General features: G+C 40.1%; 1 protein-coding gene across 2 annotated transcripts in view; it reads right to left on the reverse strand.

Moving 5' to 3' along the window:
* Positions 1 to 24,477, reverse strand: part of UNC13C (unc-13 homolog C) — a 457,400-nt gene that overhangs the window by 365,946 nt on the left and 66,977 nt on the right. For both annotated transcript variants that reach the window (XM_066592576.1, XM_066592575.1), the window contains exons 2-3: positions 20,773 to 20,795; positions 20,182 to 20,243 (exon numbers count right to left, since the gene is read on the reverse strand). In XM_066592576.1, coding sequence (XP_066448673.1) covers positions 20,182 to 20,243; positions 20,773 to 20,795 — 85 coding nt within the window. The remainder of the gene's footprint in view (positions 1 to 20,181; positions 20,244 to 20,772; positions 20,796 to 24,477) is intronic.

Consider the following 24,477-nt stretch of genomic DNA (forward strand, 5'->3'; position numbering starts at 1 on the left):
AGGGGATCTGAAAATATAGTGAAATCTGTGAATCTAGGAATAAAAGACCTCGGTAGAGCAGAACATGAACTGCAAGAGCTAAGGCAAGAATTTATGTCCGGATGTAGAGATAAGTATACATTATATTTCTGGCACAGTGCAGCACTTTTCATACACATCAAGCTACTGTAGTCTATCTGCCAGCAGTAGTGGAATAACAGAGACAAAGCACATAAAACATATTCAGTATCTGAATATCAGTATCAAATGAGCGACACTGAATGATCATTCAGTTTAAACGCAGCCAAAGACTGAACGACGAATGAAAATCGTTTAGTTTCAGCCGGCATAAAAATCAGTGCCAGCTCGGGCACTTCTCATGCAGTTTAAACACTAATTGTTCAGTGTTTCACATAGGAATGTGTAACCCTGAATGATTAGGGCACAAAACTGCACAATTCTCAATGAGTGTGGACGATCTACGGATCACATCACCATTTTATTCGCCCAGGCAAAGAATCGTCAGATTTTCGACCCATGTAAAAGCAGCATTAGTCAAACAGTTGGGTTGTCTCTGTTGATATGTTTATGAACTATCACTAGAGATGAGCGAGCATACTCCGTAAGGACAGATACTCGAGCGAGTATTGTCCTTACCGAGTACATGCCTGCTCACCCGCAAAGATTCGGGTGCCGGCGTGGGTGAGCACTGTGTTACGGGAGTGAGCAGGAGGGAGCGGGGGGTTGGGGGGGGGGGAGAGAAAGATCTCCCTCCCGTTCTCCCCCTCCGCTCACAGCCCCCTGTGACACCTGAATCTTTGCGGGCGAGCAGGCAGGTACTCGGTAATGACGATACTCGCTCGAGTATCTGTCCTTACCAAGTACGCTCGCTCATCTCTAGCGATCACCAAATATATTGTACAACTATCCCTTTTCTCTTTTACTAACTACTTTGTCATGCATCATTAAAATATAGGAACATAGTTTTAGGCTTTTTTGGATATATTGAGTAAACAATTGTCATGACTGAATTGAAATGTAACCAGAATAGTTAATATTGATATTCAGTTGTTGCCTTGAAATGAGATCAGTCAATACCTTCAGTATGGGTATTCCTTATCCACTGTTTATTGCCATAAAATGTATCTCCAGTCACAGTCCAATCACATGGGTGTGTTCTCAGTCCGTATTATTTATTGACTGAATATAGACTTAATACGGATTGAATTAAACTGGTGTATTCAGATGTGCATTTTTTATGCATGGAAATGAAATTACAACATGTCCTATTTTGGTCCAAAATCATCCAGAAAAGCCTATGGGACTGTAAAAAAATGTAGTGAATATGGATGCAACATGTACATAAATGCCCATATGCACCAAAAATGCACATATACACGCAGTGAAAATGGTGCGTTTTTCACGGATCAAAATTGCATACGCCCATACAACACATTTTTCTATCACTACATTCTTCACCTGATTGTCTGACACACCATGGATGTCTCCCATGTATACTGCAGTCACTTCTGTGCAGTGCAACACCTTGTCGGATACGTATCAGGCACCATCACGGTACTGAGATTTCTCTGTTTTCAGTTTCTCTATGCTAGCAATCCCATGGTGCATCTGTAAGGGGTAAGGTTACCATAACTGTTTTATGTGAAATTTGACTGTGTTATAGAACTATGGCTTTAAGAGGGAGCAGGAACGAGGAGCAGGTCTCTGAGCAGGAACGAGACAGGAAGAGAGTGTGTGCAGAAGTGAGGAGCTGGAGATAGTCCCTGTGCAACAGGGGAAGCAGTGACCATCCTTCAGGCTTAGACTCGGCAGAGAGAAGGGGCTTTGCTTAGGAAAAGCTCTAAACACTGCTGCCTCCCTATTTGCTCCCCTCCTCCCAGCTACAACTGTTGGTTTGAGAAAACAAGGACTTGTAGCCCCAGTAACCAGGTAAGGATTTTGAGAAGTCTGGCATGTGGGTACAAGACTTTTAACACCATACAGGTAACGCAGATCCTTAGCAATAGCTGGTGCACAGTAATTAGGGACCCTGGAATGGGACTCAAACTGTTTATCTGTTTTCATTAAAACGTTTGTTACACAAAGCATATATGTTGGCTTCGGGACCCTATGTCAGCTATCCCCTGAGCCCCCAAGCTACCAACGTCATCCCAGATCACCGGGCAAACCCTAAGCCAGATATCAGGGCTCCTTGTTACATAAGCACATTACCACAAATATTGATATCTTTTTCCAACTCCCGACACTAATACAAGTGAATGAGACTAAGCTGCAGTGCCAGCAGGGCCATATTTATTACAAGGCACTGGAAGTCCAGTGGCTAAAATGGTGCCTTGTGGGAGGTTGCCAGCCGCTAGTCATAAAAAATTACCTTTTTTTCTTTTAAAACAACCATTCTCCTGATTTCTACTGGATTTCCCATTAAAAGCGGCATCTTTTCCAGGGAATGGGGGTACCCAATAGGCAGCATAGCAGAAAGAAAAGTAGGCAATGCTTCTCCCTCTCCTCTGCAGTTAGAAGAGAGTGCTGACTGCTTCAGCAGCAGTAAGGGCCAATTCACACTTCCAGAGGGTTTAACTTGCACTGGACAGCATGTGGATACACATCTATGTGCTGTCTGAGCCCTGCAGCTAGCGGACATCGCATGTCCTACTCTTGATTGTGATACAGGCATGACTAGGACATGCTGTAATTTTTTGTTTTACATGGGTACATGAAAAAAGAATTGCTTGTGTGAAAAAGCCCACTCTACTGTTCGCATGCAATCTATTGCAAACATGGACTGCACATGGACAAAATATACAGATGTGTAAATTAGACCAGTATATCACCATTATATGATTGCTGTATTCAGTCTTAATATGGCAGACATGTCAACTCACCTGGTTTCACAATGAGTGACCCTATTATTAGCCTCCCAGTCACCCTGTGATATAAAACATTTCTACCTGTTACTGGGAGGGAGGCTAAATATAAGCCACAGACACAGCAAAGAAACAAAATCAGCCATTATCTATTGGATTAGTCGAGTAGTGGCCTGTATACTTGCCCTCCGCGCTGCTCTTGTAAATACTGCACTGACGTCAACCAGCAACCAGCGTGTGCAGGTGCAACAACATCTTGATGCTGGACGGTAGCAAGACCCATTGCAGTAGTGACCAGAGCTGGATGATTGCCATGAGCGAAGAGATGAAGTATATTATCTGGTCTGGGGTCTGAATATAATTTTTTGGGCTTATTTGAGGGCTGAATAAAGTTATGGGTCTGGTCTGGGTTCTGAAATTATTGTAGGGGCTCTGAATATATTTAGCCCCATGCTTTTATATAAGCCACACCTCCTCAGAAAGCCCACTCCTATTTTGCCAAAACCCTGCTGCTCAAATATCACCCTTCGAAGGACTCTCTGGTTTTGAAATCTCTGGTATGCTAGACATGTATAGTATGGTGGATATATTGGTTCATGTAGTGTTTTATTCACATCTAGTATAGAGGTATTATTCATCCACTGGTGTGGTGGTATTAGCCAATCATAATATCGGGGAGTATTCAGACTAAGAGCCTGAGGCAGCATGAGCCACAAACACAGCCATGAGTAACTGGCTGAGCCCCAACCGTATGGACAGCCCTGTGCCTGGGAAACATGAAAGAGACGGCACCCGTTGCAGCTGTGGCCAGTCATCTGGGGGTCGCTGGGAGTTGTAGCCCCACTGATGAAATATTGATGGCCTATCTAAGAATAGTGAAAAACATTAAGGGGGCTAATGGATAGTTTACATAATCTTATGTGCTTTAAAATGGTGTAGGAAAGAGTTGACATCTTAATAATCCTCTTTCACTTAAGAATAAGGATGGGCCGGTGAATACAAGAGTAGAGATACTTACGGTAAGCTCTTCAGGGATAAACCAGGTGTATTCTACTGATAATTGGAGGGGAAACAAAGAATTGTACTATTACAAAAGTTTACAAATGTATGTTAAATGGTATATTTACATAAAATGTGTTACCACCATCTGAAAAGACCCATATAAAGTATTATACTTGGCACACACATCAGCCCTAGGCCCCTGTATGCCTCTTTTCAAGCATGTTTCTAAGCAGAAAGAAAACCTGTTCTTCTAATGAATATCCGCTCATAGAAGCATGCACATTAATGAGGGGATTTCTGCAATATCTGCATTATTTTCCTATAAAAAGTCATTTCCTCCTCTTTGCAAACACTTCACGATTGACACTTGCTTTGACTTTGAAATAAAGCAGATTGTGAATTCATGATTTTGAACAATTGTCTTGTCAGCTACTTTGTTATATCCATTGATTAATAACTTGTCATGCATTTGTCTGTACATAGATGATGGTGTTTTCATAAGTGCAATAGACCAACAGTGAAATACAGTTTTCTTAAAACAGCATTTATGAAGTTTGTCTAGAACGCAGACAGATGGATATCAAGTCCCAGTCTATAAATACAACCAGTGGAATATCATTCCTCATTATAAAGCGATAATCCTTTGCATTTAATAAATTGCAAATTGCTGCAAATATCTGAATTCTCATACTATTGACAACAATTACATCACAGAAGGGGAAATAAAAAATTAAAAACAATCACAGAAAATGGCCGTTACTTACTGACTGAGGAGTGTATATAAATGCATCCTCCTCTCACCATGCAGGTAGCTGACTACCAAATGGAGGAGCCAATAACACCTGTGCAGGACACCAATAAAACAACCACTCACACTGCCTCTTGATAATGAGCATCCACCCCCCTCATTATCAGGAGGCAGTGTGAGTGGTTGTCTTATTGGTGTCCTGCACAGGTGTTATTGGCTCCTCCATTTGGTAGTCAGCTACCTGCATGGTGAGAGGAGGATGCATCTATATGCACTCCTCAGTCAGTAAGTATTTACAACAATTAGGTTCAGAACAGAGGCACATCGGGAAATCAGACTCTCTGTGGCCAAGTCCTCTCACGTAGCTCCTTACATAGTGTTATCAATATAAAGAGATCCATTTTGAAAACCTTGCAAAAGTGGAGGCTGAACAGGTTCAGAGTTCATTGTTCATCGACTCTGAACATGGAGATATTATTCTGTAAGTTGCTATTACTAACATAGGGCACCACTGCACATCTAGCTCTCCAGTTTTTTTTGTGTGTAGTACAAAAACATCAGAGGAAAACTAATGACAAAGCTCATCCCATACTTTCTGATGGGGTCAGTGTGCTGTCTGGTGGCATCAGTTTTGTCACCAAACGTCTCTCTGCACTGAACAGAGAAACACTGCATGAAAGTGCACAACATCAGGCGTGTCTGGTTTAGTGTAAAATGAACTGACTAGTCAGAACTGCTATACAGCGTGTGAATGTTTTCTCACAAGTTTTCTCTGTTGAGGTTTCTCTTCTTGCCAGAATTCAATGGGGGTAAAAACACAGACATGCTGCACAATTGCATGTTAAAACTGTTAATATAATAAATGAAAAGTCCCAAAGGTATCAGAAAAGTTCAGAGAAGAGCTACCAGGACGGTGAAGAGTCAGAAGGGCTGTCACAGTGCAGAAGGATCAGCCCTATTCTCATTTCTACAAGGAAAGACAAAAAGCAATGGCAGGAAACTGAAAGGGAGCAGACACAAATTAGATATTAGAAAAAACTTTCTGACAGTGAGAGTAATTAACGAGTGGAACAGGTTACGACGGGAGGTGGTGAGTTCTCCTTCAATGAAAGTGTTTAAACACAGGCTGGACAAACATCTGTCTGGGATGATTTAGTGAATCCTGCACTGAGCAGGGGGTTGGAGCCGATGACCCTTCCAACTCTACCATTCTATGGTGCAGCCTTCAGGAAATGCAGTATATGGTCAGCAGCATCCTTCAAAATCCTGCAGCAGCAGTTTTGTTAAACTTGAAGGATTTTTCAATTAACTGTGATCTTATATCAAAGACCAATGATCTTATAGCAAGATTGTGGTGCTTAAAGTCTTTTGAATTTATCCCTCACAAAGTGTCCCAATTAGGACAATAGCATCCCATTTTACTGAAATGTATTTTATGTTAATCATGTGTTTGTGTGTCTGTGCAGGAGATTTATTTGGCCTGCACAACTCTGTGTTCTTCTGGGGTTGCAATATAGTACTACTTAAATTAAATAAATTAATTATGGCAAGAAAAAGGTCACAATGTCTGTGCATCAGAAAAAATAGGAACTTGTGCATCTTGTAATAGTAGATTTTAATGCTGTATAAAAAACCATAAATAATTTTCTCAATTTTCTGGACATTCATCCATTGTTTTCTCAGTTTAGAGAGCACAGCTGGAGAGTGGGCTATGCACACAGAAGCAATGAGCATCCAGTAATGCTGGTGAGCTGGTATTTCTCCTTGCAGTATTTGTGAACCTTCTAGCATACTGAATGGGAGATATGGAAAAAGCTAGGAGAATGTAATTGCCTGTTTCTTTATCTCTAATAGAGTATAGAGTGCTGCTTCTCCAAAAAATGGGAGAAAAAACTCCTATTCTCAGGATTGATGGGGGCACTATGATTATACATAATATAGGGTCATTATAGCTACAATGATATGGCCATTATAATAGAAATAGAGCGGATTATACATACCGTATATACATATTATATCTCCCTATTATAATGGCCATATGATTCTAACCACTTTTGAGTCCAAAAAATATAAATCCAGCAACAGTGCATAAATAATGGTGTCAAAAGCAGTGCATGCCTAGTATCAGGCAAAATAAATCAGATTACAACTATTCTACAGTGATCCTATAGATCAGCTCAAGGGGCCCACATTTCAATAAACAGTACATTATAAAATAAGAATTCGTCAATCTTCTACAGGAAAAAATGAATAGTGTTTTAATCCCGTTTATTGAATTTCCCTGGTTTAGTACTTTTTTTTAATTAACGGTTTCTATTCAAACTTTGTAACAGTACATAACCAGGTTCTAATAGGAACCAAAATAATATGGGAAGGGGGAGGATGGAGAAAGAAGAGGAGAAGGGAGAGTGCTGTTGAATACAACCAGTCAGCTTCCACATTGGAGTATTCAAAGAACATGTTTGATTTCTGTCGAGAAAAGTGGCATGGCTGGTTGGCCAGAGGGCAGTCAAGGGGATTAAGGGACTCTTGGGAGTGTGGAAAGGTTAGTCCATAAAAATGATAGGCTTACATCTCTGGTGGTATCTGTTTGCACAATGGAAGTCTAGAGTGGTTTCACTGACAAGTGATAGAGGTAGTCTCCCATTACAGCTGGGAGGGGCGGGTAGGGTGGAGAGCAAAGGGAGGGTGGAGCAGGAGGATGCACAGATCTTGAGTTACACTTGCAGGCATGTCCCTAAAGATATAGATTTTCCATTGTCATAGTTTTTGGTTGTTAGAATCTTGGTCAGTCAAGGCATATCAGTACAATCTGTTTTAGCGGACTTGCCAGAAACCAGTTGGTGTATTGGAAACAGGAATGTAATTTGCATCATATCCTGAGCGGTAGGGTGTATTTAAAGGTGTGCATACTGTGAAAAACATCCAGACCTTTTGCTCTTTATGGAGACATGCTTCTATGCAGTCTATCCAGATCATAAAAGATAATTTACACAAAAATAGACGTCGAGAGGGTGGACTCATAGAGATCCACTCTTGTAGGATCAATTTGTGAGTGGCAATGGAAATGAAATAATGTAATTTCTTGTTCATCAGTGTTATTTGTATAACAAAGAAGGCCATTCAGATGTTATTTGCCCTCTGGTTTAGTACTATATCACACTGTTCATCATGTCATTTAATCAAATCAGTGACGATGCAACTAAACTAAGCAGTGGTCTCCAACTTGTGACTCTAGTTCTTACTAAACTACATACATGCTTAGAGATGTAGCCTATCAAATCATGCCATGCAACAAATGGAGACAACATTACAGTAATGTATATACTGGACTAACACATCTACTGGTGACATTGTAGACATATGTAAAACTCATGGGAAATCAGTTAAAAACATGAGAATTTATGCCTTAAAACTGCAAACTGGTACATACAAGACCTTGTTAACAGGACAAGACCTGATCTTTCCGCCGGACACGTTGCTGACACAGGGGTATCTCTTCACTACTGCAGTTAGTGCTCTGCATCCCTGGGCATGCTGAAAGGCAGCAGTCGCTTTACTGAAATAACCTTCCCTTTTCTAGAACATTGTAACATGACAGGCCTATTACGGTTTCATGCTAGGAACTTTGTCTTATCTTTACTTCTTTGGCCTACGAGTCCCATTTGATTAGTTGTTCCAATGCCCAGTGTGGTTATGCCAGCTGATGGCAAAGAATACACTAGGAACTTTCTTTGTGCAAATTATATTTAGTAGAGCAGAAAAAAGGCTTCCGAAAATTAAAAATTGTGGGGGGGGGGGGGGGGAGGGGAGTTGTTTGCCTTACTGAAGACTCGAGACAGAGAGCAACAGTCTATTAGTTTATGTGATGTGTTGTCATAGCAACAATATATCTTTATGCACAAATGCGACTTTAGTTATATTAAGATAAAATGCTGAGAATATGTAGAACTATCCAATTCAGTCATTCTCATATGAGGAATATCAGATACTATTTTAGCTGATGAAAAGTTAATAGTATTTCGGTTGGAAATCAGCCCCCATGTGGACCCAGCCCAAGGAAGGTAAACAAATCAGGTTATTTATAAGGAGAGTATCCACAGCAGTTTCTACAGAGCAGATGAATCTCATACACCTCATCATCATTATCTGTCAGCACAAATGGAAGAGAGATCCCTCATGGGCTTCAGGAGGAGAACATTTGTACCAGGATGAAACTGTGCTGATACATTTAGCAGCATTTGGGACAGACAGGCCTCACATCCAGCATGTATTACTAGGAGGGATATACCCACATGAGAAAACACCACAGTTCAGACAGGAGATATGAGCCGTGTCCAAACCTCCAAGGAATGCAAACAGAAAAAAGAATCCGGCACAATATGTGAATAAAATATCAATTCTTTATTAAATTCAGCATACAAGCTTCATGATATATGATGTCCACATAGCTCTGAGTAAGAAGACCACCAGGATGACCAAAACAGTGTCAATGCATTTCAGACTACGCACCTTTAATCATGACTACATACAGTATCTGACAGGAGGAGGTATTTGTATCCAACATCGGACACACCTCCCTCAGGTCACATGATTAGAAATATTTGCATAAAACATCAAGCCAATATAACTTGCCATAAGACACAAAGAAACTATATAAAAACAAGAAGGAAATGAATCAACACCACACAATATCAGTAATGTACAATTAGGTCACTACAGTGATGTAAACAGTTTGGATGGAAGGTATTAATCCCAAGGATCCAGAATGCCTTTGTTGAAAAGTATTCTCCTTCAATTGCCACAACAAACAGCACTATTTATTTTTTCAACACTATAGCACACAAAAATATGTCAAATTTCCCCTAAGAAACATTGGAAGACATTTGAATGCCTGTTTGCTAAAGCATTATTAGCCATCATGAATATGTTCATTGCCATGCTCATGTGCCACTAAACAACTGTAAGCAGCAGAGAAGGTATGTCATATATGCATTTGGTTGACACAACAGGGTTATCCCCATTGGACATCAGACAGGATCAAAAGGATAGTCCAGAGCAAAGAACGATTGGATTTGTTGCCTCCTAGCAGTAAGGATAGCGTGAGATCCAAATGGGAGATGGTACGGCATCTCTGCAGTGCCTAAAAGTCAATGTCCGACCTCTTAACAGCCCTTAAACATGACTGGGAAAATAAGCCACAACTAGAATCTTCTCTAGAAGGAAAAAGATAACCAGGTACAAACAGGTTGTTCTGGGGGTTTTGCCCCTTATCAATGTAAAGTAAATTTCTAGCTTTCTGGATGAGAAGCCTATGATGTGAGTCAGGAGGTGTATAGTTTCTCCTTGTGGAGACCGCCTAGTTGACATGCGGTAACTTAAAAGGAGATTGTTACAGTATACTACCCTTGATACGCCAGCCCGGGTGCCCTAGATCTCACCCACAACCCCTGTCCCTGCCAACTTGCCTCCACATCTGGCTAACCCCAGGCGAGCAACTTGGCGACGGTCCCTACTCTCACCAGGGACCGAAAAAGGGACGCTGGCGTACCTGGATGGAAAGGGTAGAATACAAACAGAAAAGGCACATGTAAATAACCAACACGAAAAATACTAAGCAGAACTGAGGCAGATGGAAAAACCTGGCGGATAATAGCAAAGTATAGCAGAAAAGATGACAGAAGCAGGAGACCAACAGAGGCAGACTAGCTAGCACACTGAGGGAAACCAATAACTGGCAGTGATTGCCAGTCTTTGCCCGACTTTTAAACAAAAGCCTCCGCCCAAGGGCGGAGTGAGGGAGACACCCAACTCCCAACAGAACATAATAAAAGAGGTCTTGTGCACGGCAGCTGCACTCACAGGTGTGCACGCCACCAGTACCACGCCGCCCACGCCGGCCAGGCACCCCCAGACAAGCCGGGGGAACGTGCCCCGACTGCGGGATCCCGCACCCCGCCACCCCGGGAGGACCAGCAACCACCGCATGGTAACAGAGATGCATTACTCTTCTGGGAAATTTGCTTGACAAATACAATCGCTTTGCAGTGACATCTATTAGAAGGTAGCTTTCCTACAAGTCAATGTCTGACCTCTTAATGGCCTTGTAACATTATTGGCAATATAAGCCAAGACTAGAGACTTCTCCAGAAAGAAAAAATAACCATTACCCGACTTTGGCTTTGGCCTACACTCCCAGTCATGTTTCAGAGATCTGTTTTACCGCAGCTATATGAGCATAAGAAACGGGTGTCTGGAGATGACTCATCAAGTCACAGTGGGAGTGGAGGAGGTGAGCTGTGATTATCACCATTTGTGAGTAGTGGATCTTGTGTTATCTATATATATGTGGTAACTTTCATTGTAATCCTGTCTGTGCTGAAATGTTTTCTCTAAAGAACAGAAAGTGTCAGACAATTGTGAAGCTTAGTTGTCAGTGTGAAAACTGCAAGATCCTAAGATTTTTTTACATGGAAAATGACCTATAAAATCATAATATACCACCAAAATATTTGTAAAATATTTAACACAAAAACTTGATTTGAAAAATAGGCCATTATCTTATGATACATTCACTTTTTCAGTACAGTGACCAGTCTCTGTAAAATGTGATTATTCTCAGCAAGCGAAACCAAGTAATCTTGTAGATATGATATCTTTTAATTGGTAACAAAAATGCAGCTCCAGTTTAACCCCTTAGTGACGAAGCCTGTCTGCTCCTTAGTGCCAGAGCCAAATTTTGGAAATCTGATGTGTCACTTAACATAGAATAACTCTGTAAAGGTTTTGCATATCCAAGTGATTCTGACATTGTTTTTTGCAACATATTGTACTTCATTTAGGCCGCCTGCAGACAGGCTGGTCGGATCCGGCGGCGAGGATTCTCGCCGCGGGACCCAACCCGAGCGCCTGCAGGGACCAGCCGTACTCACCCGCGCCTGCGGCTCTGACTGTTTGATGTGCCGGCTTGCTGGGCAGCCGGCGCATGCGCAGACTGGAGCCGGCGGCGGGTGAGTGACATTTCTGTGCGAGGCTCAGAGCATGCCGCGATTTGTTTGCTGCGCGAGATTTCGCGCGGCCAAATCGTGGCCGTCTGCATAGGATTGCGTTTGTTAACGCAATCCTATGCAGGCTTCCAGCGGCGGAAATTTCGCGGGAAATCCCGCCGCGGAATTTCCGCTCATGTGCAGGCGGCCTTGGGTGGTAAAAATAGACCCATAGCATTTGTGTATATTTATGAAAAGTTCCAAAATTGGGAAAATTTTAGAAAATATTTTTATTTTTTTCGCATTTTCAACTGTAATATCTCAAATATGTGCAAACATACTGTACAAAATTTTTATAAGATATATATTTCCATCTGTTCACTTTATTCTGTGCGCAGATTTGAAAAACATTTTTTCTTTTTTAACCATTTAGGAGACGTACAAATTGAAAATTACTCATCAACATTTTGATGAACACATTGTTTTCCTACACCAAGCCAAGATTACAGAGGCTCATAGGTGTCAGAATGAAAAATACCCATACAAATGACCCCATTTTAAAAACTACACCCCTTAATGTATTCACTGAGGGGTGTCAGGAGTATTTTGACCCCACAGTTTATTTTCAGGAATGAATGCAATTTAGAAGAGAAAAAATAAAATCTCATATTTTTGCAAATATGTCATTTTAAAGACTTTTTTTTTTCTATAGTTCACATGAAAATGAGCATTTACACCTCAAAATGGATACCCCTGTTTGTCCAGTGTTCAGAAACATATACATTGTGGCCCTAATCTTACGTCTTTATGCACAACAGGGCCCAAAACAAAAGGAGCAGCCGGTAACTTTCAGAACAGACATTTTGCTTGAAGGTGATTTATGCCCCATAGCACACTTGTAGAGCACTTGAGTGTCCAAAATGATGGAGAACCCCAAAAAATGACCTCATTTTGAAAAATAGACCCCTTAACGAATTCATCTGCATATTTTGACCCCACCGTTTGGAATGAATTTAGGTCAAGCAGAAGGAAAAATTATGATTTTCATTTTTTTTGGCAATTATGTCATTTTAAAAACAGTTCTTTTTGTACAGCATATATATGATTGGAGACTTTCACCCCAAAACGGGAAGGGGGGGGGGGGGGGTTCTCCTTGGGAAGAACCTGAACACTTAAAATGTACATTTTATTGATATAAATATTATTATTATTACTATTTATATCAATAAAAGTTACATTTTAAGTGTTCAGGTTCTTCCCAGAGACTAACTTTTAGAATTGGAGCCTTCTGTCACAGTGAAGTGCCCGTTTATCCTTTGTTCAGAAACATATCCATTGTGGCCCTAATATTATGTCTGGCTGCACAACGGGGCCCAAACCGAAAGGACCATTACACTTTAACTGTGTTTAACTTTTACGTGATCGCCATTATCCGTGATCCATATTGCTGTGGGACACTGCAGAGGTTGGGGGTGAGTGTTTTCACCTACCCTCATGGATCTGATCCATGAGTGAAGGTGAAACTTTATATTTAATTTTTTTTTTAACTTTTCTGTGATCGCTGCTATCCATTGTCCTCAGTGACATGTCCTGCTTCCTGGCTGCCTTCAGTAGCCGGGAGCCAGGAGATTCCAGATGTCCCTCAACAATCCGGTCTTCTGGAAATACGTCACCATACTTCCTTTGGCGCGCATGTGCAGAAGACGGCAGAACATTCTATCGAACCAGATCATCGTGGGACATCGCGGAGGATGGGGGCAAGTAGTTTCACCGCTTCTCATGGATGAGATCTGTGAGGGGAGCTGAAGTTCTAACTTTTTTCACTTTTTATTTACTTTATTGTGTTCGGCGCTATACTAGTACTGATCGCATTACCAGGGGGGGTTCCTGCAGCCCCTTGTGACAGCTGCAGGTTGTTGGCTACCTCTGGGAACTGACAGCATGGAGCTATAATGTCCTCAGCCATGTGGCTTTAATCCTCAGAGGAAGCATGTTTTTATGTCCCTAGGGATTAAAGGCCAATTAGCTAGGACGTAAAAAGGCAATGGAGCCGTCACTAAGGGGTTAAGGTGATATTTTATCTTTACACAAGTTTAATCAGCATGCACAGGAAATGTCCTTTAATTTTGAACTATAAATTTGGCCCCGTGCACACAGGCGGAAATTCTGCGGTGGGATTTCCCACAGAATTTACGCCCGTGCCCACTTGCATAGGATTGCATTACAAAACGCAATCCTATGCAGATACCCGTGATTTGTCTGCGTGAAAACACACGCAGAAAACATATCGTGGCCTGGTCTATTTCTTTGCGGATCTCGGAGAGGCCCGCAAAGAAATGTCACTCTCGATGTGCCGACTCCGCTCTGCACATGTGCCGAATGGGCGGCAGCCGACACATCACAGAGAGGAGCAGACGCGGAAGAAAATGAGCCGCACTGCTCACTGCAGGGGCGTGGGTTGGATCTTGCAGCGGAATCCGACCCGGCCATCTGCAGGCAGCCTAAATGTGAGGATGCTACTATACATATTTCCCCTACCACCCTTTTTTTCTCTTTTCTTACCTTTGTCTTATGTCTACTGTTGGTTAACAAAGACACTATTTTATGTATTGCTCACTAAATGTATACAGCATTCTCAATGCAGATTCTGTGGTTTCTTTTAACGTTATCATAACATTTTGCTATTTCAAGCTTTTCTTCTTCAACGTATTAACTGCATCATTGCTGTCTCTGACTTTAATGTCTGTATTCATAGTGAAAACCAATAAAAATTATGGAACACAAAAATGTAATTAATTTTAGAAACTCAGCAACATCTTGGAGATCCTAAGAAAACAGAGCTACAGTGCAGCGGAAGAAGGAGGGCCCTTGGAAGAGAATGGCAGCCCACTCTTTGTAACATTTAGTGGGTATTTCAACTCACAGAAGGACAACAATGACATTCTTTTGACAACACATTCAGATGTTTAAAAGTAACCCTTCCCTTAAACACTGGACAGAGCCAAGCAAAGCGGTATTTAACTTATTCAGCTTATTTCCTATAGCAAGATCAACAAATACAAACAGGAAAATAACACTACAGATGCAAACTTAAATGTATTTTTTCTTTTATTTCAAAGACTTTTTGTTTTTGGTAGCAAAATAAGGTTGTTTATCTGCGTATCTTATGCCTAATGCATACGGGCGTATTAGCATTGTGGAATCCGGAGTGGGCGTCTGCCTCTGGATTCTGCAGCAAATACTGCCCATAGACATGCTAAGGAAAATCCCTTTTCAATGTACAAGAGGGGAAATTAATTCCTTTTTGCTGCTCGCAGAAGGAAAATCGCAGCATATCCTATTCCAGTGTGGATTCCACACGGCTGGCTTCCACTGAAGTCAATGGAAGCCATCCGAATCGCGGCCCTTTTGCAATGTCATTATGGAAGGCTCGCGGATTCCAAGTCATCGGCTAGCGACAGCATGGCATTTTCTGCACTGCACACGTGCGCCGACTGGCACATCCGCAATACAGAAAAGACAACTGCGGATAGGTACGCTGAGGTCACCGGCCAGGGATAGGGTACATTTTGTATCCGGCCATGCGCATTTGGCCTTAGTGAGTGAAATGATTATTTGCATAGAAACGGTGAGGTGAATCATTTCTTAACATTTTCTACCACTTTTTTAGTGCCTAAAAACAAATGCCCTCTCTAGCCTGCCACTGATTTTAGTCTACACCAGATTCATCAACGGGGCCTGCTAGTACCGCATAATAATGACAATGGAAAGCCAGAACTGCAGAGACTTTATTATTGGGGACACGTGTATTCTTACTTATTTTTATTAGTGGATGTGTACTTAGCAGCCTTTTTATTCTAGAACGTTTATCCTTTGGACTAGTCCAACTACACTGTGTACATTATGCTCCTCCTAATTCACAGTGAAGGACTACAAGTTAACTTACAAATCTTAAAGTGAATAAATACTTTATAAGCTAGAACAGCAAGAGCTCCGGATTACACAGAGGCCGTTTTATATAGACTCTGGCTGAATTAATCACACTGCCATAAATTAAAAACTAGTGCAAAAGGTTCCTGGAAATTGTTGCAGGTGACTTATAGCATATTTATTAAACAGCTGAGATATTTTTGAGAGTGCTGTTTGTACGCCAGAACCTTTCTATAGAACAGTATTGATAAATCTGCCCCTCAGAGCTTAGCAGTAACAGGAGTATAAATAATTCCTTTGTCTTCATCCTACTGTACTTTATGATCAATGGAGCCCAGTACCAGCAATTGTCAGGCCGAATTTAGTAGACATAAACAAGAACTATTATGATTCACCTTCGATAAATATTATACTTTATCCCAATCACACAATGGATCTCTGCAATTACTGTAATGCTCAACAAGATACATTTTGAGAATAAGGGGCTAACTACATGGTCATTTTCTGCACCAGTTTCACATACAGACTTTGTAAGTTTGTCCTGACATTATCACAGGTCTCTGGACCCGAATTCCGGGCATAATACACATATGATGCTCAGAGCGTGGGTACGGAGACTCGTGGTCGGGCCAGGACACACTTACAAAGTCTGTATGTGAAACTGCAGCAAAAAAAGTGTGATTAGCCCCCAACAGCAAAAAAAAAAACAACAACATTACAGTAACAGCAAACTTCTATAGCATACTCTATTGTACTGTTGAAATGCATTAATATTATAGTATGTAAAATTCTATGACTGCAAACAAATAAGGATTATAACTACATAGTTGCTTTTTCTCAGAGACAAGTGCAAAACGGTTACCAAGTTGTGTGTGATACTGCAACTCAGCCCTTTTCACTTCTATAGAGCTGAGAAGAAATATCAGATACAACCTATGGACAAGAGTGGTGCTGATTCTGGAAGGAAGCAGCCATGCTTTAAAAAGAGCTTGTATTAGATATGCTCACAAATGTGTAACCAGGGACAGGGGTTTTAACCACCATGGGAGTCGAACTTGAGTCATGTGCGTCAAACAGTGGGTGAGCTCATAATCCACAATTAAGGTGTCTTCGTGTATCACTGTGGCAGCTACCCACTACCTCTTGGTCTGTTACAGTGGAAAGTGCAATGCTCTGCCTTACATATATAATACATGCCTTACTGGCTGCTATGCAGAATTTTATTATTTTTTGACCTCGGTACCTTCTACTCCTCTAAGTCACAGCAGTGGCTTCACTAAATGCGGACTCCTAACAGCCAGCAGAAACTACTCTAGCCATTCTAATTGCTTTATTTGGCACCCTAACTACTCATAGTTATATATATAGAAAAACATAGCAGTCAATCTATCGCTGCTGACAAGAGTGGAGGAAGCATTCTACTCATGAACACTGTGGACGTATAACAATAAGTCTGCTGTATTCTTTGGTAGCTTTTATTAGCTAACTAACACAGTATTTTATGTACCATGTGGACTAATAGGAGAGCGGACCCATCCTCATTCTACTGCAGAAATTACACATCCATTTTAACCAGACATGTGGGGTCCTCTTTAAATAGTTAGAGCTAAGCTGTTAGGTCACACCTCACATTGTAGAATGGAGATAAACAGTTGTGTGGTCCAAATAAAAGCAGGGGCATTTTGAAAAACAGCTATATACATGAAGAGAGAAAAAAACTAAAATAATGTAAAACAATATAAGAAAGTAATTTACAAAGTTACTAAAATTTGTAACTACATTTCAAATTAAAATTGTGTTGCAAGGTAAAATTTTGCTATCAGTAAAGCCTTAGGGAAGACAATATGTAGCATGTAGAAAAAAATGTCTTTTTCTATAAAGAATATATTCTATCTAACTCTGCCTTATTCACCTAAACCTCAGTAAAATACCAGCTATCCTTTCACAGACGTTAGCATCCACTAAGGATAATTGCATATCTGAAGGCAAAAGTAAAGGTTGCCTAATAAAACAATGCAAGCAGTAACTGTTCCTCTGAAAGTGTGAGGCGTCTTAAGTTTTCATTTTTTATCGAGATTTTTGTTGTTGGACACAAAGACAAAAGCTCATAGAAACAGCGGTAAGGATGTTACTATCACAGATGGAGACAATTTGATTTGAAATAGGTGGAAATCAATCAGTAATGGATGCAGACAATAAGGGAGAGAATTACTACACAAAATGCACTTGAAAGCAGGAACAAATAACACCAAAAAGTGGCGTACGGGGTAAGCTCCCTTTTTATTATGTGCGTTAGATACTTTTTACTGCTTCTTCGACAATTTTGAAAATTGTCCTTAAAAGAAAGAGCATTTCTAAAGAGACAATGTTAAAAGCCTGACATTTAATAATACTATGCACTTGTTCAAAATATTGGTGTATGCCAGTTTTATGATGTTGTAAGGAAAAGAGAACTTTCTAACAGATCTGGGAAGTTGTGCCCCATTTATCAGACAGATGCACCCCTGCAATAAATTTACCACTGTTTGCATCTACTCTATGTTGTGTATTTTGGTCCTTTCTAACTTTCTGACGGTATTAATACATTTCCCTAATGTATTTTAACAGTTGCTCTTCATGAATAGTCCCAATAATAGTACCTTGGGACTCCCGTCCACCAGCTGATCATCCGCCCTGCCATCCAGTGGTGTGGGCCAGACATTGTCATCAACAGACAGGAGAGGAAGTAGGAGCACATACTTCACTCCCATTAAAGGTAGAAGTATTGCCTCAGGTGGACAATCCCTGTACCAAATAAGCGGGTTGCTACCATTGCTTGGCAAATATTTAGTGTATCTTATATTAAGGCAGCATACTAGTGAACATTTCATCAAAGAATTTAAAAGGAAAAGTTAAAATAAAACATGCCACTAACACTGTCGAGAAAATAACTAGAAGTCATTTATAAAGTGGACCACACTCCAAGAAGTATGGTCGGAAAAGGAGTAGAGAAAAACAATTAGGATACATAAAGGTCTATTATATCGAACAGGTGTTATATCAGAAAAGGTTTCCATTACAGATGGAAGCACATTTTTGACAGGTGCATAGAATGATTTAGATTGGAGCACGAGTTTTCCTACAAGGCAGGCTGATTGGCATGTTTTCTTCAAGACAAAGAAGATTTTATTCACAGGATTTAGAGTTCGTCTGAACTCGAGTCTGAATATTTATTGGAAATATCCTTTTTTTTATGCTCTAACACTGATCACAACAAATGAGCAAAACAAGGTCCAGCAACAAAGTGGAATATCTCGGAAAACATCTAATGTTACCTGCATCCTAATATAAGAGCAATACTAGGCTGACATGCTTTGGACAATATGTGCTCAGTCATAAGTAAGGATGGATTGTTTGAAGCCTGTTAGAACGGCATTCAGGTTCTCTGTCTGTTTGGACACAAATTAAGATGGATGTTTTTACTGTTGCTGGACCTCTTGCTTTGCTCATTTGATGTTGACCTGTGTTTCTGGACAAGTCTTTGCATATGGGATGGACAAATGCAGAGGAGCAGTGAGCTGACCATACATTTTTTGATACAGACTGCACCCAGGTTCTGTCCCCAGCTATATTTAAAAGTGACTTTACCATGTCCCTAACATTAAACCATACAATATGTTTTTTATCCCAAAACTGATGCTGTAATGTAGTGCTGCAACCAGTACATGCTTGTGTTTCCTCTTTTCTGCCACTCTTGGAGCATTTTCTGGGTTAGTAGAGCTTTATAGTCACAAAATTCAGTATTGTTTGTGTAGGGAGTTTTTTCAGGTCCTTTCCTACTTTATTTTCTCTATAGGAAAGAGAGCAGATGCCTAAAAACACCCTCATATCTAATATGTCTGTATAAAAAAGGCACTAAAAAAGTTTGGGAAAAATGCATTGTGTTTCCTTTACAAACCACCAAGAATACACCATAAAAGTGTGTGTGAAGTAAAGCCAAAGGGATACAAATTTCTAATATACTTTCTGAAATAATTTCTCACAACATTCATTTCACAGTTTTTCAATAGGAACCTTAATTGTCCAGATCATGTGATGGACACACAAGTGCATGACTGACTACAGTACCGTATGGCTTTCAGGGATGTCTGTGTGTCCATCACATGATTAGAACAGATTCTATCCACTGGAAGCAAACAATAGAGGTCTTGAATAAATATAAGCAGAGATCTTGAACGGCGTCAGAAAGTATAGTACAAAATTACCCGTATGATATCTTTAAACCAATAAATTGCCATAACACTATTTCATTCTGAAAACATTTAAAGGAGACAAGCTGAAAAAAGTTCCCAAGTTGCAAATGGCAAAATAAATTAATAAAGCTGTTGTCCCTCATGCCTTCTGTCTGACATTTCAAAACTTCCCCAATGTGTATTCCTGGCCAGCTACTGAATTTTGCAAGCACTGGATGTTCAGAGAGTAAATCTAAATACCTTAATATTCTCATAACTGGTGATGCCATTATATTTATATCATACTTTTAGAATTGTTACATAGTTGCACTTAGAGCTTCCATTCAGTTATACAATAAAATAAAAAAAAAAAATAATTGCCAGTTCACATCAGAAATATACAATTTTACTATTAATAAAAAAAATACACATGTACTTACCCCCCAGTCTGTATTTCGTAAAGCTTTGATCCATCCAAAGAGCTGCCACCAACTATCCGTGCCTTTTATGGAGAAGAAAATAAAAAGATAATGTTCTCCTTTGAATAAAGGGCTTCCTTAGTTTTATTTATTTAAAGCTCACCATACACAGAACACCGAACATGAAAAATGTTAAGCAGGGTCAGCTCCACAGATGAACTCTAATTATTCTTGATTAAGTAATGAACTTTGCTAATGTATCCATCCATAATGGAAAATAGACAGCACATACATTGCACATAGGACACAAAAACATCAAACAGGTATCAATGCCTGAGTATACTAATTCTTGAAATGACTTGATATGACATTATCATAGGGAGACTGGTGGCCAACCTAGGAACATGCTTTTATGCTATCCTAAGTGGGGAGCATCGGGAGTATGCCGTTTAACAATGCAACATATTTGGTGTTCTTAGAAGGCAACAAAAGAATGGGTAACCAGAAGGAGCACATGCAGTATTCCACAAGTAAAATGAAGGAACCGAAAAGGTCAAGTCACAAACAAACATTAACAAGACATGATCCCTTAGGAAAGATGTGATTTAAAACCTTTTCATCCATAGCTTTGCTATCTGAAAGAGAACCAGGAAGAAGGGGGATAGATGTTAGACAAGATTGTCCAAGCAGTCATGTGAACAACTGACTAGACTTGACATATTGTGGAGAAATCATCTGTATACTTCTAAATTACTGAACATTAATTTATAGAACTATGAAAAATGCAGAGAATCGAATCCACACGTCCCATGTCAGTGGTGGAAATAGTGAACCAAACATGTACATTTGGAAATTAAATCAATGCAATCCAAGCTTCCTTAGAGCACTTGGAATATGACTTTAAACACAATTGCAATTATATTTCTATATCCGTACTGTATCTAGCAGACCTAAGAGCATCCAGTATTTCCATCATTTCTGAAACACATAGGCACCTGTTCAAAAATCTAATTTTTTGTAGACAAGAGCTCACAGCCCTATTTAGGATCAGTGCGGTATGTATCCATAATACAGAAATCCTAACATGCTATTGGCCTATTCTGTACCTCTGTGTGGCTTTGATGTTATATGGAAGCACACAGAATTTTTTTCTATCATGCCATACTCCATAACATGTTGCCTTGTGGAGGTATTCTTTCTTACAAACTGTGCATCAAGAGGAAAATATGTTGCTGCATGGAAGCACCATGGGTGGGCCCATGTGTATTGCTGTAAGGGTCCATGCTCCCAGCTTCGTAATGTACATGAGCCCATAGTCTGACCAGCTAATCACTCTAATGATTTTCACTTGAAAAATAATGTGTTATTAGAAGACCTCATCCTTGAACTTGATTCTCATTCATCAGGAGAATGTGAAATACATATGTGCTACAGGTGAGTATTTCATGAGTGTTGGAAAACTGGACACTAGATACAAAAGTATGCTAGCTGTTCTACAACTTCTGGTAGAGAGACAACCACATACATACATAAAATATATAGCAAGTCTCTGCATGTGATGGCATAGCAAATGAAGAGCTGTTAGTATTTTCTATTTACTGCTTGCATGTGAATTGAAAAAGCGTATGTTATTGCAACTTTACAAATTGCCAACTTGACAGAATCGGCTATAATAAGCCCTTCAATAAAATTATAAGGGGTAAATATGGACAGTACAGATCAACATTGTAAGGTTCAATACACAAGTCCATCTGGTTTAATATATTATAATGAAATGCTGATTTAAAGGAAGGTAACAATAATACATGTGATAGTCACTGATTACTTCGGAAGGCTTGTTAATCCAGGGATTATTCTGATTACTAAATTGGAGTCGGGAGGAATTTTTTTCCCCCTAAAATAAAGAAAATTAGCTTCCCTCAATGGGTTTTTCTGTCTTCCTCAACATTGGGGGTTAATAGACTGAACTAGATAGACATATGTCAGCCTTAAAGCCCTTTTAGACGAGACGAGTGTCGGGCAAACAATGCCCGACACTCGTCCCCGCACATACTCGCTCCCGTGTACGGGAGCAAGCATCATTAGCTCTCAGCGGGGAGGCTGTAGGAGATTTCGCTCCTCTCACTCCCCCACCCCTCTCCATTTACATAGCATAGCGCCCGTTTAGTACTGAACAGCCGCTATTTACACTGAACGATGAGCGATCAGCTTATCTTCCATAGTTTATGCAGCATAAACAATGGGTGATGAGCTGATCGCTCATTGTACAATGTAAATAGCGGCCGTTCAGTACTGAACAGCCGCTATGCTATGTAAATGGAGAGGGGTGGGGGAGCAAGAGGAGAGAAATCTCCTGCAGCCTCCCCGCTGAGAGCTAACGATACTAGCTCCCATGCAGGTGCTGAATGTTATGTCAATGGAAAGGGGTGGAGGAGCAAGAGGAGAGAAATCTCCTGTAGCCTCCCCGCTGAGAGCTAACGATATTAGCTCCCATGCAGGTGCACGGGAGCGAGTATGTGCGGGGACAAGTGTCGTGCAATGTTTGCCCGACATTCGTACTGTCTAAATGGACCTTTACACACTCTATTACTAAGAGGTAGTTGCCAAACATTACAGGCACCAAACAATTCCCAGTATCAATTGCCAATCTCAACTTCATAGAGATGACTTGTGACATTACTGCTTGATGCCTATGTGACTTAATGAATTAGCGGAGTTAGTCTTTGCTTTTATAAACATTCTATGCAATTTCCGAAGTGATGCAATTTTTAATCAAAGCAGCTTTGCATAGCTGTAAAAATCACATCTTGGCAAGTGTCATATCGGGTCAAGTTTCTTGACCTGATATGGCGCTCATCCATGTAAATGTAGCCTAATCTATATACTTTCTCACTAGTGATTTATAGAAAACCGTTAATAATTTCATTTGTATCTAGAACTTTTTTGACACATACCTTTATTTAATTTGCTTTAGAAGCAGCTTCTTGGCACAACTTGCAAAAATTCCATTTTTTTACTTCTATTAATGTCTTTTCCCATGATCATTGCTCCCCTGTTTTTTTAATATGTAGTAATGTTCTGGGTATGATTTGTATGGTGCACAAATACGATACACAAATTATAACCCACCAAACTTTCAAATGCTAACAGTTTATTAAGAGGCACATGCCTTTTGCCTATCTTTTGCCAGTCCGTGTGCCTGAAAGTGATATTTTTTTACCAGCTATGAGTTCATGTGGATTTACACTATAATTTACGCCAGTTCCTGATGTACAGTATAGTAAATCTGTCGCCCCATCCTCCAAGCCCCACTTATTTTTTTTAAGTGATGAGAGTATTGTAAAAGTGAAATTAATCACATATTATTGTATAAAAAAATGCAGGAAAGAGGGCTATTCCTCATGTACACAGCAGCTCATTCTGAGAAGTTATCTGAAAACTCTGGTATGCTTTAAAACTGAAAACAATATCTTTAAAGGTAAAGTGTACAATATAATCGAATAGTACTACAACATGTAAGACCTTATAAAGGCCACTCTCACGCTGTGCTGAGCCTCCATTGATTTCAACGGGGCTTCCCATACCAGTGTTTTAGTGTGGCATTTCTAAAGCCGCGCTAAACAAATGCTATATGTCCTATTTTGTCGTGTTCCAGCGCTTCTTCAATGATGGTCTGTGTTAAAAACGGTGTTGAACGCATTTAGAAATGCTGTTCTAACAGACCTGTGTAAGACTGGCCTAAGAGCCCTTTCAATATACAGATCAAAGTAAGGAAAAAATCTAAATATATGTTTATTATAAAAGAAGATGTATAGAAAAAGATAGCAGTGTAGAATGGGAAATGTATACATGGACAGCTACAATAACTACTGAGAGTAGAGTAGTTGAATTTAAAGGGGAAAAGTGTTTATTTTAAAACAATGTAACATAAAAATATAGCAAACCGTGACCTTGGGGAGAACAAGATTAAAACTGAAAAATGCAGCAAAGGTCTCGAGAAAAAATATTGTTTGTTAGTTTCTATTATCAGCTGCTGTAGCTGAAATGAAATTGTAAAACATATTCTGTCACTATGCACTGAACTAAATCCAATGCCGGTAATGTGAACAGTTATGAGCCCAGTTATGCTTAGAGGTTGCCATCCTCTATGCTTGGAGGTGGGGTAGGAGAGAAGTATAACGGCACTAGAGAGGAAATCAGTTATACAATTTACTAGGTGAAAATAGTGTACTGTGTCTCATAGTTACTGTGGACATGTCCTCATATTCACATGTTTCACAGACGCGTGCTTATGCAGTATGCAAGGTATACTAAGAC

The sequence above is a fragment of the Eleutherodactylus coqui genome, chromosome 2 (genome assembly GCF_035609145.1).
Source record: "Eleutherodactylus coqui strain aEleCoq1 chromosome 2, aEleCoq1.hap1, whole genome shotgun sequence".
Lineage (NCBI taxonomy): Eukaryota > Metazoa > Chordata > Amphibia > Anura > Eleutherodactylidae > Eleutherodactylus > Eleutherodactylus coqui.